The 14,584-nt window shown below is 43.8% G+C and overlaps 2 protein-coding genes across 2 annotated transcripts; one reads left to right on the top strand and one right to left on the bottom strand.

Annotated features, from left to right (window-relative positions):
- Nucleotides 1–1,912: 1,912 nt before the first annotated feature.
- Nucleotides 1,913–6,807, top strand: ftr82 (finTRIM family, member 82). The gene is made up of 7 exons (XM_085288080.1): nt 1,913–2,659; nt 3,861–3,956; nt 4,077–4,310; nt 4,549–4,708; nt 4,790–4,846; nt 4,981–5,043; nt 5,602–6,807. The coding sequence occupies exons 1-7, from the start codon at nt 2,069–2,071 to the stop codon at nt 6,120–6,122; spliced, it is 1,722 nt and encodes a 573-aa protein (XP_085144206.1). The 5' UTR covers nt 1,913–2,068; the 3' UTR covers nt 6,123–6,807.
- Nucleotides 6,808–7,572: 765 nt separating this feature from the next.
- On the bottom strand, nt 7,573–11,656 carry atp5mg (ATP synthase membrane subunit g). The gene is made up of 3 exons (XM_085288092.1): nt 11,497–11,656; nt 10,969–11,129; nt 7,573–7,691 (listed from the first exon to the last, which is right to left on the bottom strand). Exons 1-3 carry the CDS (start codon nt 11,546–11,548, stop codon nt 7,593–7,595), a joined length of 312 nt encoding a protein of 103 aa, XP_085144218.1. The 5' UTR covers nt 11,549–11,656; the 3' UTR covers nt 7,573–7,592.
- Between the last annotated feature and the right edge of the window lie 2,928 nt (nt 11,657–14,584).

The following is a 14,584-nucleotide window of genomic DNA, read 5'->3' as shown; positions in this document are numbered from 1 at the left end:
GGATTTGATACCGTTCCCTTCTTTTTTTCAGGACTCACTTTCGAGCAAACCAAAACTTTATATCATAACAATAACAAAGGATGTGCACATCTCTACATCCTTATCATTACCACAACAAATGAAAAAACACGGGAATGCAGTTCTGAGCTGCAGAACGAGCTGTTAGACACTTTGAACGCTGTTCTACGTTTTGGATCATCCCTATCTGAGTTATGCATCCTGTCAAGCAACATTTCTTCTGAATCTTGCAACAGTCTTTTTCACTGAAATCTTGTGTATGCACTGATGACCGATGCCTGCATTTTCACTTTTTAAGCTCTCATTTCACTCGTTTCCTTTGATCAAACAGCGAGCGCTCTCCTGCGCTCACCTTGAAGAAACCATGCTCGCTGCACTTTTATAAAGGGTGACCTTTCCCCTTGAACTTGGACTATATATGACTGTGGATGACTGCGGAGTTTCGGTCTGCTTTGTTGGAGAAAACAGCCTGATAACAAGCCTGCCACTCTTTAAAGTGGGCGTCTGCTCAAACCTTAATAAAACTGACTGTAAACACTGTTATGCTTCAGATTGGCTTCCTCGGAGCACGGGATACATTTGACCAAACTTGTGCTGTTAAGTTTTCACTCTTCTAGCAAGCACGCTCATTTAAAACTTTGATTCAAAGATTTTTCCCCTTTGGCAGTCGTGCTGTCCAAAAACAGGTGGTTAATCTGTAAGCACAATGCTCCCTTTACTCTGGAGGAAGGAAGGAAAACTGGCTTATCAGAAACCTGACCAAATACGGAGAGGTGAAACTACCTCGTGTATGAAGTAATGCAAGCTATGAATTGAAGGTGGAGCAAATGTAGCTTTTAGAAGCTTAAGATTACTTTGCCATGTGATTGCAGATCAGGCAAACATACATTGCACAATTTTATTTGAAGCTAATTTCAAACAGTGTTCAAAGAGTGTTTGTATTTCTTTTTTTAACAATGTGTACTTTCAATGTAATTTCAAGCAGGAAACATGCCTGTGAGTTGGACACTGGTGTAAGTAGGAGCAGATTGGGCCTAATTGAAATGCTAATGAGAGGCCGGTGATGTCAGCAGACACTTCAGGCTGTGGAGAGAGTCGGGTCACCTCAGGAGTTCTTCCCCTGCTTTGTTCTAACCAGTAATACGTGCAGGAATTATGAGGGGGACATTTTGCATTGCCACGTAACTCGAGTGAAATATGTACACAACTATGCGAGACATCTACCGCAACAACACCTGGACGCGACAGGAATGCGTCTGTTTGAGTATTTGCACCCATGCGTTTATGTTTGACACGTGAATGTTTTCTTACCACTGAAAACAGAAACCAGCCGCATATCTGCAGATACAAACGGCCACGTACGAGTGAACGGACGAGTCGGGCCAGTTACAGAACAAATATTACAACTTTTAAATGAGTGTTTCTCTGACGACAGATGTGAGCAGAGACGTTTGAGGTCATTCTCAAACCGTGTGCGTGTTTGTTTACTGGGTGGTCCCTGAAATTCCTTCAGTACCTTAGGCTGCATGTATGTTTGTCGGACTATAACCGGTTTAAGACAATGGCGATTCTGTGGGACAACAATAGGTGGAAATGCAGCTGCCAAGAAGTGTGTGCGCAGCTCACCCGCAGATGAGCCACATGAGAAATGCGAGTGAAAGAAGAGGAAGCTGCAGGGAAATGGAAACATTTTCTTGCACATTTATTGTCACGACTTTGGTGTTTTACTTTTCATTCATTCTCTCTTTATTTCTGCTCTCTCTCTGCTCTCCTGTCTGCTCTCTGCTTTGCTCTTTTTTCCTCTCCCTCCTTGTTCAACCTGCTTATCTGAACTGGGCAGGGCCCGATGTACTCACAGGACGGGGGAGGGGCCTTGCCTGCTTTCAATCAATAACCTTTTGGAATTTAGAAATACAAGTAGGTCCTGTCTCTGGCAGGCTGTACCACACTCTCGAGGGCGGGCTTTCAGGCACACTCGACGAAATCCCTATCTCCTCCTGGCATTCTCCCTGACTGTTTCTCCAGGGCTGACTGTTTGGAGTCCACCACAATGGCTGATCACACCTCTCCAGACTACTTCAGCTGCTCTCTGTGTCAGAACCTACTGAGGGACCCTGTGGCTATCCCCTGCGGCCACAGCTTCTGTATGGACTGCATCAGCGGCTACTGGAATGAAGCCGACTACACAGGGATTTACATTTGTCCCCAGTGTAAGATCACATTCACCCAGAGGCCTGTACTGAGGCCCAACGCCACTCTGAGCATGGTGGCAGAGAAGATCAAGAAGAGCGGTCTGAACCTCAACCTCAGCACGTCCCAGGGGAGCGTCTTTGCCGGATCAAACGACGTGCCCTGTGACTTCTGCATCGGGAAGAAATTAAAGGCTGTCAAGTCCTGCCTCAACTGCCTGGCATCCTACTGCGAAAAGCACTTGAAGCCACACTATGAATCAACCACGTTCAAGAGGCACAAGCTTGTGGACGAGTTAGGGAACTTGGACAGGAAGATCTGCCCACAGCACCAGAAGTCCCTGGAGCTCTTCTGTCGCACAGATCAAATGTGTATCTGTGCCATCTGCACAGTCAGCGAGCACAGGGGCCATGACATCGTGTCTGCTGAGGCAGAGAGGGGCGAGAAGCAGGTAAGAATAACTCTCAGTGTCTGTTGATGCCTCCTTTTAACAGACAGAGACCAAGTGAGAGAGAGACTGCAAGCTGAATGTTTTCTTTGATAGGTTAGGAGCACATCCTCTCTGGAATAACTTGAGCTAAAGCAAACAGGCTGTTTTTCTCAATTCCTTCCCATGAACTGCGACTGGTGATTGTACTTTGACCCATTTCACCAAGGCTATCAGCAACCCTGGCGAGCGTTCACAGCCGCCAAAACAAATCCAGCCCTGTGATTAGCTGGACACTGGCCGGAGGCGTGTCTTACAGGCGCCGTGAAAGCGGCTTTCCAGAAAATGCGGTGATCCAGCTGTGGGATAAACACACAGAAAGTGCAGCCTTCTTTCTGCTGCGCTGGTTCCCACCTGTGGGAGTGAGTGTGCAGCGGTGCAGGAATGTCAGGGAGTGCAGGCACTCTACACCTACATTCAATCTCTGTGAGCAATGTGCATTCAAATGACTCACTTTGCCTGTAACACACTGTGGGATAGACATGAATGTCAATAGATACTGTAATGTAGCAGCTGTGTGAGTAATCAGGGAGTGTTTTTACAGCTAATGCAGGCTAAAGGAGTCCTGTGCCGCCATGAACGCATATTTTATCCCACTGTTGGCTTTACATGGCGGGGAGTCTGGTTTCTCTCATCTAAAGATTTACAACCTGAGTCCAACACATCTCACTCCATCTCCCGCTCCGTCTCCCCTCCCCCTCTCCTGTTGATTCCCCCTCCCTGGATTCCCCACATTCCTCAAGCTTATCTTGAAGAATGGGTTGGTGGGCTCGAGTAAAAGCTGAATTAGAAGCCTTCTATTCTGCATGTCAGCGCTGCGTGCACCTTGAAACGTCTCTTTAAAAGTCAGACGCTGGTAGATTCACATTCCTGACATGGCCAGAATTCCTCCAAAGATTTTTCCCCTCTCCCTCTGAGATAAAAGCGGGATGTATTAAGAAGATCTTTGAGAGGGGCTTATTAAGGACGCCACAGGGCCACACCGATACTCCGTGATGAGAAAGAATGTTTGCAGGCTTTACATTTGGCATAACCTTTTTAAAAACAACATTCAGCTGCATTTTACGTGATAGTAATCTTAAAGCCAGTTTAGCTCCCAGCATGAGCACAAATGGTTGGGAAATTATTAAAACGCATATCTCTGTAATACTCCTTAATTCTGCAGAAACTTTTGGGAGTCTCCCAAGCTGAGATTAAACAAAAATGCCAGGAGAGGGTGAAGGAGCTGGAGGAGCTCAAGACTGCGGTGGATTCCCTCAAGGTAAGGCCTGAACAACCGGATCAGTTTCTACACAAAGCAAGATCAGTCTCCCAAGATTGTTTAGATCAGGCTGATGAAGATCAGGCTGTAGAGCGATGACATCCTGCTTGCTTTGCCCAGAACTCCGCCCACAGAGCCATGGTGGAGAGCCAGAAGATGTTTGAGGATATGATACGCTCCATTGAGAGGATGAGGTCAGAGGTGAGCAAGCTGATTGGAATCAATGAGAAGGCTGCTTTCAGCCAATCCGAGGCTTTGATCGAGCGTCTGGAACAAGAGATTGATGAGCTGAAGAAAAAAGAGTCTGGCCTCAAGCAGCTGTACAGCACTGAGGACCACATCCACTTCCTGCAGGTACCACGCAGCCTTAAAGAAACTGTGTCGACAGCTGTCATATCAGGCTAACAGGATACTTATTAATAAGTGATTAACGATGACACTGTGATGAAATATTGAGCCCTTTTTAAAAAATTGGGCAGATCAATACATTTCCATAATATAACACTTACAGTACTGAGAACCCAGGCACCCACGTGTCACCGTCCACATGACACTACCTCAAATTTCTCATTGGCTCTCATGTTTGCACCAGAACTTCAACTACCTCTGCACCCCCACTGATGACGGCTTCATACCCAGAGTGACCGTGAACCCCGACTTCTCCTTCGCGGCTGTCAGGAAAGCTGTGGCTGAGATTAAGGAGCGCCTCGAGGAGTTTGGCAGAGAGGAGTTGCTCAGGATTTCCAAGTCAGGTGTGAGCAGCACAAACGTAATGTTGAACACAAAGAGTAAAACTTCCAGGTTTCTAATCATGTATATCTTCTACTTTACAGTGAATGAGGTCCCGGTTTACACTACAGAGAGTCGAACGTTGGACAGAAGGAGCAGAGGTGAGGCTCCTATAGCAGTTTATAACCGCAAGAGGTTAATTATTATCCAAAACCACACCAGCCAAAGAATTACAGGCATTTGTGTGGGCGCATGGAGTTCACCTTGACCTAACAAAGAGATATTTCACGTGCAGGCAAAGAAATGACAGTGGACAACACTCCCCCAGAGCCAAAGACCAGAGCTGATTTTCTGAAATGTGAGTTGTTCTGGAACATAACTTGTACTCAAGTATTCATTTTTTTTACTTTTGTCAGTTTGGCAGTTTGTATTTTACTGCAGCGTGCTGCTTTACTTGTGCTCATGACATCTCAGGAAAATGCGTTTCACTCATTGATTTTTTTATGGCACAGAAGTCTCTTGCTGGAGGTTAATATCCTCAATCATTTCTCTCGTATCAGTTATGGTATAAGGCAGCACTTCAAAGCAACAAAGAACATTTGACTTCTATGAAAAGGTCAAATGCAGCAGTGCAGCGCTGTGTATCAGCGTGCAGGTTATGAAACAATAAATCTGTAACTGACAAACACTTTGTAAAAACGGCATTTTTACTGGATTTAAGTCTGTTTCAGGAACTCTATGACTGGTATTTTTTAAATTCATGTACAGCATAGATATTTCAGAGGTGCACCTCACATCCATTTGAGGATCACTGCTCTGTTCTGCAGTAAAACAGCTACATTAGGCTCAACTTTTAAAAACTCGACATTGTTCACACGGTTTTGAATTGGATTCAATGTCGTCTTTCCTTCTTCAGACTTCTGCCAACTGAAATTAGATCATAACACGGCCTACAAGGAGCTTTGCATCTCTGAGAACAGCAGGAAAGTTATCCGCACCAGGGAGCCGCAGTCCTACGGAGACAATTCAGAGAGGTTTGATAGCTTTGCCCAGGTGCTGTGCCGAGAAGCTCTATCTGGAGGCCGCTACTACTGGGAGATCGAGTGGAGCGGGGAGTTCTCCATCGGAGTGGCTTATAAGAGCATCAGTCGAAAGGGCAAAGGTTCGCTCTGTCTGCTGGGCTATAACGACAAATCCTGGAGTCTGCTTTGTTCTGACTCCGGTTACTCAGCGTGGCACAACCGCGTGGACAAGCCTGCCAATGGTCCTCACTCCCCACGGATAGGCGTGTACCTGGATCACACTGCAGGGGTGTTGGCATTTTACAGCATAGGCAACACCATGACCCGCCTGCACAGGTTTGAGACTAAATTTGTCGAGCCCCTCTATCCGGGCTTTGGAGTCGGAACGTCAGTCAGGATCTGCAACGTCAAGTGAACGCTGGCATTTGAGCTGTTTTAAAAAGATTTCTGCGAATATACACCAGCGCTTTTGGAATATCTATTTTTGCACCCATTATAAAATGTCTCAGCTTATTTTTAAGGTTTATGATGCTTCTTCCAAATGTCTATACACTTTTTTTGAACACCACATGTATTAAGCTTTGAATGTAGCTGTCAAATCATATTCTCATGGCAGTTTAACAAATATATATATATGTATTATTGAAATACACAATTCCTGCATAGTCACACAAGAAAAGTGTTATCCTGTTTGGCGTCTGATGATATCTGCTGGATAATATGATAACATACTTTTAAACATTTTAGCTGATAATTTGCATCTATAGATTTACACAAAGTTAACAATGTCAGTTTTGTGATGTCATTAGGTTGTTCACTATTGTTATTGAATAATTCTTTTAAAATTGCACTCCTACGACAGGTATGAGTACTATGAAGGTGCATTGTTATAATTTCACTACTGTTCCAAGAATGCTGTCATTTCATTTGGTCGTGTTGTGATATTATCTAAAGGTTGTCACATGAGTTTTTCCACTTGAACTAACCCTTATTTAATTTTGTGTATGTTTACTTACATAATGGACAGCAGAGTATAATTGCTATCAAAGAGAATTGTTTTGTAACAACATTGATGCATTTAAATAAAGAACTCAAATGAACAGAGCTTTGTCTTGTGAGCCGTGTGCAGAACTGGGCCAAAGAAGACAGGATCACCAAATGTAAACACATTACTGGATTAGAAATGGTGTGTGTGTCTCATGTTGAATACTAGCAGTGTGTTCCACATCATCCTTTGAAATCTCAAACTACACAGAGGGAGCAGTGCAGTATTGACACGCAGCTCCCCCTGCTGGTTGAATGTAAGAACTAAACCGTAAGAGAAAAAAAGGCCTCAGCCTATCAGTGACACTATTCTGCTCAGAGTTGATGTTAAAAATCCACCATATCATCAGAAAATACAATAAAGCCCAGTTTAAACGCAGTCCTTTAAAGTGCAGCAGCACAGCTCGTCTCCCATTTGGAACATGATCCAGTCCACTTGGATACTGAACCGTGAGCTGCCCTTGATGCATCCATCAGAGCGAGTGTCTGCATCAATGTTTGGCAGTGGAAAGCTCATCTACTGTTCACATTTAGCAGATAAGTACTTTAATTTTGCAGCACTTAACTACAGCAGGATAGTTATAGTACAACACATGATTTCATGTTGGTAGTTTTTGCACAATCCTGACAGCAACAGTAACGATGATTACACACGTTCAACTCAGCTTTGAGCAGAGGAATAACATTTTGTAGTAAACCTGCAGATTAATTCAATAATAAGGTTAAATTAATGAGTCAAAAACAGATTTTTTAACACAACAGCTTTACTGGTTCCCATATTTCATGGAGTAGGTTGAGCACACAATGCTCAAAAGAAAAAAAATGCTTTAAAGTCCAAAATTTAGACATTGTAGCCCACGATGCCTCCTTTGCCAATGCACTCTCCAATGTAGAACCACATCAGCACCTCGGTGGCCACCAGCCCGTTCCTTAAAGCATCCTGCGAGGAAGCAAGGACACAGGTTTGATTTGCATTAGAAGTAACATCAAAAGTACAGGATTAGGATTCACACACACAACCTGAAATTCAAAAACATTTTATTTGCTGCTCTGGATAATTACAGGTTTAAGATGTACTTCACAGATTCATTCATCATTTGATCCATTTCTGTCAGTAATTACTAATATGATGAAGGACCTCACTAATGAAATACTGAATTAACATTTCCTGTACGACACACAGTGATCAATAATACAGCATCACATCCCAGGTGCTTTTTCTTATCATTTTAAATACAGATGAAGGCGTTTCTAATCACACCGCTTCTCTATAGAAAACATTAATTATTACTATTTGCACACAATAGCAGACTTATTACCATCCTCCTCCTGAAAAAGGGAACTTTTCATTTAGCCATAGCACAAACTACTGCTGTGCAATGAATGAACTCTGTAACGCTCAGCTTTAAAATCAACACATGCCAAGTTCTCACAGCATTACAGAGCAACTGAGAAGTATTATCAACAAGTTCAAAAGCCTGTCACAGGTAGGAAGCAAAAGATTTCCAGGACTCTGAAAGGAAAATTAGTAAGAAGAGTCTCAAGACCACAGAACGACTGCCAGGACATACAGTGGGGCAAAAAAGTATTTAGTCAGCCACCGATTGTGCAAGTTCCCCCACCTAAAATGATGACAGAGGTCAGTAATTTGCACCAGAGGTACACTTCAACTGTGAGAGACAGAATGTGAAAAAAAAAAATCCATGAATTCACATGGTAGGATTTGTAAAGAATTTATTGGTAAATCAGGGTGGAAAATAAGTATTTGGTCAATAACAAAAATACAACTCAATACTTTGTAACATAACCTTTGTTGGCAATAACAGAGGTCAAACGTTTACTATAGGTCTTTACCAGGTTTGCACACACAGTAGCTGGTATTTTGGCCCATTCCTCCATGCAGATCTTCTCGAGAGCAGTGATGTTTTGGGGCTGTCGCCGAGCAACACGGACTTTCAACTCCCGCCACAGATTTTCTATGGGGTTGAGGTCTGGAGACTGGCTAGGCCACTCCAGGACTTTCAAATGCTTCTTACGGAGCCACTCCTTTGTTGCCCGGGCGGTGTGTTTTGGATCATTGTCATGTTGGAAGACCCAGCCTCGTTTCATCTTCAAAGTTCTCACTGATGGAAGGAGGTTTTGGCTCAAAATCTCACGATACATGGCCCCATTCATTCTGTCCTTAACACGGATCAGTCGTCCTGTCCCCTTGGCAGAAAAACAGCCCCATAGCATGATGTTTCCACCCCCATGCTTCACAGTAGGTATGGTGTTCTTGGGATGCAACTCAGTATTCTTCTTCCTCCAAACACGACGAGTTGAGTTTATACCAAAAAGTTCTACTTTGGTTTCATCTGACCACATGACATTCTCCCAATCCTCTGCTGTATCATCCATGTGCTCTCTGGCAAACTTCAGACGGGCCTGGACATGCACTGGCTTCAGCAGCGGAACACGTCTGGCACTGCGGGATTTGATTCCCTGCCGTTGTAGTGTGTTACTGATGGTGACCTTTGTTACTTTGGTCCCAGCTCTCTGCAGGTCATTCACCAGGTCCCCCCGTGTGGTTCTGGGATCTTTGCTCACCGTTCTCATGATCATTTTGACCCCACGGGATGAGATCTTGCGTGGAGCCCCAGATCGAGGGAGATTATCAGTGGTCTTGTATGTCTTCCATTTTCTGATGATTGCTCCCACAGTTGATTTTTTCACACCAAGCTGCTTGCCTATTGTAGATTCACTCTTCCCAGTCTGGTGCAGGTCTACAATACTTTTCCTGGTGTCCTTCGAAAGCTCTTTGGTCTTGGCCATGGCGGAGTTTGGAGTCTGACTGTTTGAGGCTGTGGACAGGTGTCTTTTATACAGATGATGAGTTCAAACAGGTGCCATTCATACAGGTAACGAGTGGGGGACAGAAAAGCTTCTTACAGAAGACGTTACAGGTCTGTGAGAGCCAGAGATTTTCCTTGTTTGAGGTGACCAAATACTTATTTTCCACCCTGATTTACGAATAAATTCTTTACAAATCCTACCATGTGGATTCATGGATTTTTTTTTCACATTCTGTCTCTCACAGTTGAAGTGTACCTCTGGTGCAAATTACTGACCTCTGTCATCATTTTAAGTGGGGGAACTTGCACAATCGGTGGCTGACTAAATACTTTTTTGCCCCACTGTAAGTTAATGATGTAGCCAAGTCTGGAATTGTAGTGCAATCACTGAAAGCCTGCACGGGAGCGCACTTTGAGGCTGCACACCAAAACGCCACTTCTGCAGAAGAGACACTTCAAGCCAGACTGAAGAATACTAAAGACAACCTGGAGAAGATGATGCATACTGTACCATGTCTTTTGGTCAGATGAGACGATACTATGGTTACTGACAAGCTGCTGATGTTTGGGGAAAGACAGCAGAGGTGTACAACCTAAGAACACCGTCCCCACAGTGAAGCATGTTGGTGGGAGTATTATGCTGTGGGGATGGAAATCTTATCATTGTGGAGGGAATCATGAAGAAAGACGGATATGTTAAGATTTTGAAAGAAAAGTAGTCAGCACCAAAACTTTACGTCTCTGCTGCTGCTTCCAACAGGACTACGACCCAAAACACACGTTGCTCCTGGTGAAGGATTTTCCCCTGAAGACCAAAGTGAACATTACTGACTGGCCTAACGTGAATGCTACTGAAAATCTGGGGGCTGAACTGAAATCCATTACATCTGGAGAAGCTTGAGAGATTTGCCAAAGAAGAATTGGCTGGATTTGCTCAGGAGACGTGTGAGAGATAAAACACAACAACAAACCACTAAAGGCTGTGTTAAAAACTTTCAAGTTTGTCCTCATCCATGTACACACGCACACTAAATTCAGTGCATTACTGTGTGTACAACCACAGCTTTTATAATAATCCTGAATATTTTCTTAAGACAACAACAATTTGCCCACAGTCTGAAAGAGGTTTTCTTTACTATCAGAAGCTAGAAATGTGTCCTTATTTCATGATGTCCTACAGCTACTGCTTTGTTAATGAATCCAGGAGATGACAGACGATGTAAAGTCAGCACAAGAGGCTTTGGTTGGAATTAATAATGTGACATCTGCTGTGGTTAAGATGCACGACCACGGCCGCAGGTTTAATTTAAAAAAGACGTGGACGTGTTTTTTGTTGTTGTTTTTACATAAACAACAATGACCTGTGTCTTAGATTAATACGAGCACCTTCACTGTGGTTTGACCGAGACGTCCCGTCTGGAACCCCTTGATGATGTTTGTGGCCCCCTCGATGGCTTTAGGGATTTCAGCGGGGGCAGGTGGGACAAGCTCTACACGCGCATAGTACCAAAAGTTTGCCAGGCGAGGTTTGGAGTAGGTGACAGCGGCTGAAAGAGAGAGAGAGAGAACATTAAATGCTGCTATCGATTCGCCATCCTAGCTGCAGAGCTTCTGAGATGTTAGCAGGTAGCGTTAGCCATCAGCTACGCGGATTGTGTTTGCTGAGAGCAAACCAAATAAACCGATGTACCTGCTTATCCACAACACATGTCAAAACAACAAAAACACAGCATATCAACGTCAAAGGCCTTCTACGTCTGAAAGCGTCAATTAACGTTACACCTGCTTCATTCAACTGACGCCCGGGTCACAGTGCCGCTGACAGCGTCGGCCTACTGAAGTCTTCTCACCGAGGAGAAAACTGCCTACCCCAGCCTCCACTAATGGACCCGTCCAAATAACAGGCTAGCTTACCGTTAACCAGGGTGGGTACTTTAGCAACCAACTTCTGCACTGCCTGTGCCATTTTGAGGCGTTTGTGATGTTAACTATTCCCCGTCTCTGCTAAATGTCACCTCCAATAGAAGGACCCTCGACTGCAGTTGACCACACAACTGCCTGAAGAGAAACCGCAGGAGTCTTCTTCTTTATATTGTTTATTGGCGGTTGGCAAACAGCAAAATGGTGCATTACCGCCACCAACTGGTGAGGAGTGTGGACTGAAATAAATAAAAAAATCAAATCCTCCCGAACAAATGAGTCTGACTTAAAAACCAAAATATCACCTTATAACTTTCACTACTCGAATTCTTACGAAATAAATCAACCAGTTTGACTTTCAAGCTTTTTGATCAGCTGTCTTCTTTCAGCATCATATTTCTGACAATGCATTAAAACATGTTCTATTGTTTCCTGTTCTCTACTGCAGTCACACTCCCTGTACGGAATTTCTCTATTAAAAGCAACATGTTATTCAGACCAATGTGTCCAAATCTAAGTTGAGATATAACCTTCGCCTCTCTCCTGTTCCTTCCTGTGCTTCTCATTTCTCCTGTTTTCCTTTGGATTTTGTAAAACCTTCGCCAGTATACACTGATAAACCAGTGTATACTGGTTTATCAGTGTATACTGATAAACCATCACTGGTCCTTTTCCTTACTTTGATATTAAATTCAGGAACAGTAAATGCTATCCCGCTTTGGTTGGCTGTATTCTTTGATGCATCTGTGTAGATTTTGACATAACTGTAATACTGATTAATATATGTCTGGCTACGGGCTTCCTTCTTCTTGCCAGCTTTTATTCGCGGTTGGCAAATAATGAAATGTTGCATTACCTCCACCAGCTGGCATGGAGTGTTGCATGCCCCGGTCCAGGTCTGCCAGGAGATCCTCCAGGACATCCAACCATCGTCTTTTTAGGAGCCCTGGCACTGTCAGCCATGCATACAAACAGGTGGGGCCATATAAAGTACTGAGTAGGCCTACTGCTGACAATGTACATCTCACAACCATGAACTGCTGCAGCACTGCAGGAGAGGCAGACAGCAGACAGACAGAGAATGCATTAACCCACCTAGTAACACACACACATGCAATGAAAGCAGCTAACACTCATAAACATGGCCATACCGCTCATCACTGTTAAAAATGAAACAAAAACTTTACAAAAACACTTGCTACCAAATGCTGAGTTCATCCACTGCTGACATAGACCTGCCACATTAGGACAACAGGTTGACTTTTTAGTAGAGTCTGTGTAGACTGTGTTAAACCCACAGCAGCAGATGGTTAACCACATGATTTTATAGCAGCCTGTTCACCCAGACCTGACCTACAGGACGCACCGCTCGCCAACTCTAACCTGAAGGTCTTTGTGGACAATTCGACATCACGCAACCTGGACACCAGTTAAAATGAAGTAGGCCATGTAGCGATCACAGAACACAGGCAAACACATGGGGTGATACATGATTTTAGACACATTATGGAAACAACAGTTTAGGATGTTTTCTACAGAATATCTTTTAATTTTTCTTTTGGGAATGAACTAAAACCCAACACCACCTTGGTCACACACTGGCTGAGTCGCAGTACGTGACCAGGAGTTGCCAGGCTGTTGTGGCTGTGTATGGTCCTTCCACGTGTTACTGAGGCCCCTATTTGTTAAAAGAATAAACCGTTTAATTGCAGATATTCTTCAGAATTCAGTAAATGACACCCAACAAGTGTCAGTAGCAGAATAAGCTGTCCGGCATTGGCAGAGAACATTCGACGAGTTTTTCATGGCCACAGCCCACATACTCAACTCTGCTGCTCAACCCACATTTTCCTTACAAACGTGACACCATTGAAGGGGAAATAAACGGGCTTTCCAGCAGTAAGACCTTTATAGCCAAGAAGCATAGTTACAACAAAGAAAAGACTGAACAAACACAAATTGCCTCAATTTTTGTTCTCACTGGGACCAGTGAAACATTCATTTTTGTCTGAAGCAGACGTGGACAAGTTTCCCCTCAGGGAAACTACGACTCCAGCAGCACAACACCAGGTCACACTAAATGCAAATAAGAAAAAATACCAAGCAGGTAAAATAGTTCAGATCCAAATATCAGCAGCTCACCAGCTTAATCTGTCAGGCTGCACCGTGTGTTTATGGCTGTGGTGACAGAGGTATTTTTAACCTTATGTTGAGGCCACGGCTCCGATTCTCATGATGAGCGACGGTGTCCCTGTGTTGGTGATGTTCCTGCATCAGCATAATAGTAAGAATAATAATAATAATGATGATAGCAGGGCAATTACTTTTGTCCCCACAGGTAAGTTTGGATAGGTTCTTTCCATTCTCACAGATACTTTCACAGCACTGCAGCTGGAGTGAAATTGGAGTCAGTAACGGGAAATTCCTCAAAAAATATTATTTATATTTAATTATTTTTATTCTTTTATTTGCTAACTCTACTGCTGTTAACGCACATTTATTACCATTTCCGATTTTAGGGATGCTTAGCTGCCTGAATCTCAACCTTATCCTTCCATCCTCTATCCGAACGATCCTGAGGAAGTATAGCTGTAAAAAAGAAAAACCCCAAAACAAACTTGATAGATCCTGAGGAAGTCAGTATTGCAAAAGGTGGAAAACGGTCCGTGTCTGGACTCTGCTGATTTTACAAACTGCAACAATGGTTTTGTGTTCTCAGATGCATGTCTCCTGTTTTGTAGACGTTCTGTGATTACATGATGGGCACAGACGTCAGCATCAGATAAATTATTGGGAAGCAGCGGTCATGTGCTCCTTATTCTGTTTGTTTCCCGGCAACATGAAACCGATGAGCTGAAAACCTGTTATATCACCTGCAGCTTCTCTTACAAATGTAACTGGACTGCCAGTGCTGCGAACATGTCAGCGGCCAGGGCAGAGAGCCATGCCCACTCCCTTGTCCGGTGCATTCTGGGAGTTGTAGTCATACTCACCTAGCCAAAACCCCAACAATGCTAAGAAGCTTTTATGTGGTTGAATTTGTCCATTTCATAAGTCTGGTGGTGCAAACACACAACACCAA

Source organism: Mchenga conophoros, linkage group LG10, assembly GCF_057382185.1.
Source record: "Mchenga conophoros isolate Kocher_MC1m ecotype Shallow Benthic linkage group LG10, M_conophoros_male_GT1.1, whole genome shotgun sequence".
NCBI lineage: Eukaryota > Metazoa > Chordata > Actinopteri > Cichliformes > Cichlidae > Mchenga > Mchenga conophoros.
This window is presented reverse-complemented; position numbering and strand designations above follow the sequence as displayed.

Coding starts and splice junctions, on each gene's coding strand:
- ftr82 (XM_085288080.1), top strand. CDS start 2,069: ATGGCTGATCACACCTCTCCAGACTACTTCAGCTGCTCTCTGTGTCAG. Junction 4,311..4,548: donor ACCACATCCACTTCCTGCAG/GTACCACGCAGC, acceptor TGTTTGCACCAG/AACTTCAACTACCTCTGCAC. Junction 4,709..4,789: donor GCTCAGGATTTCCAAGTCAG/GTGTGAGCAGCA, acceptor TCTACTTTACAG/TGAATGAGGTCCCGGTTTAC.
- atp5mg (XM_085288092.1), bottom strand. CDS start 11,548: ATGGCACAGGCAGTGCAGAAGTTGGTTGCTAAAGTACCCACCCTGGTT. Junction 11,130..11,496: donor AGTACCCACCCTGGTTAACG/GTAAGCTAGCCT, acceptor TCTCTCTTTCAG/CCGCTGTCACCTACTCCAAA. Junction 7,692..10,968: donor TCGGTCAAACCACAGTGAAG/GTGCTCGTATTA, acceptor GCTTCCTCGCAG/GATGCTTTAAGGAACGGGCT.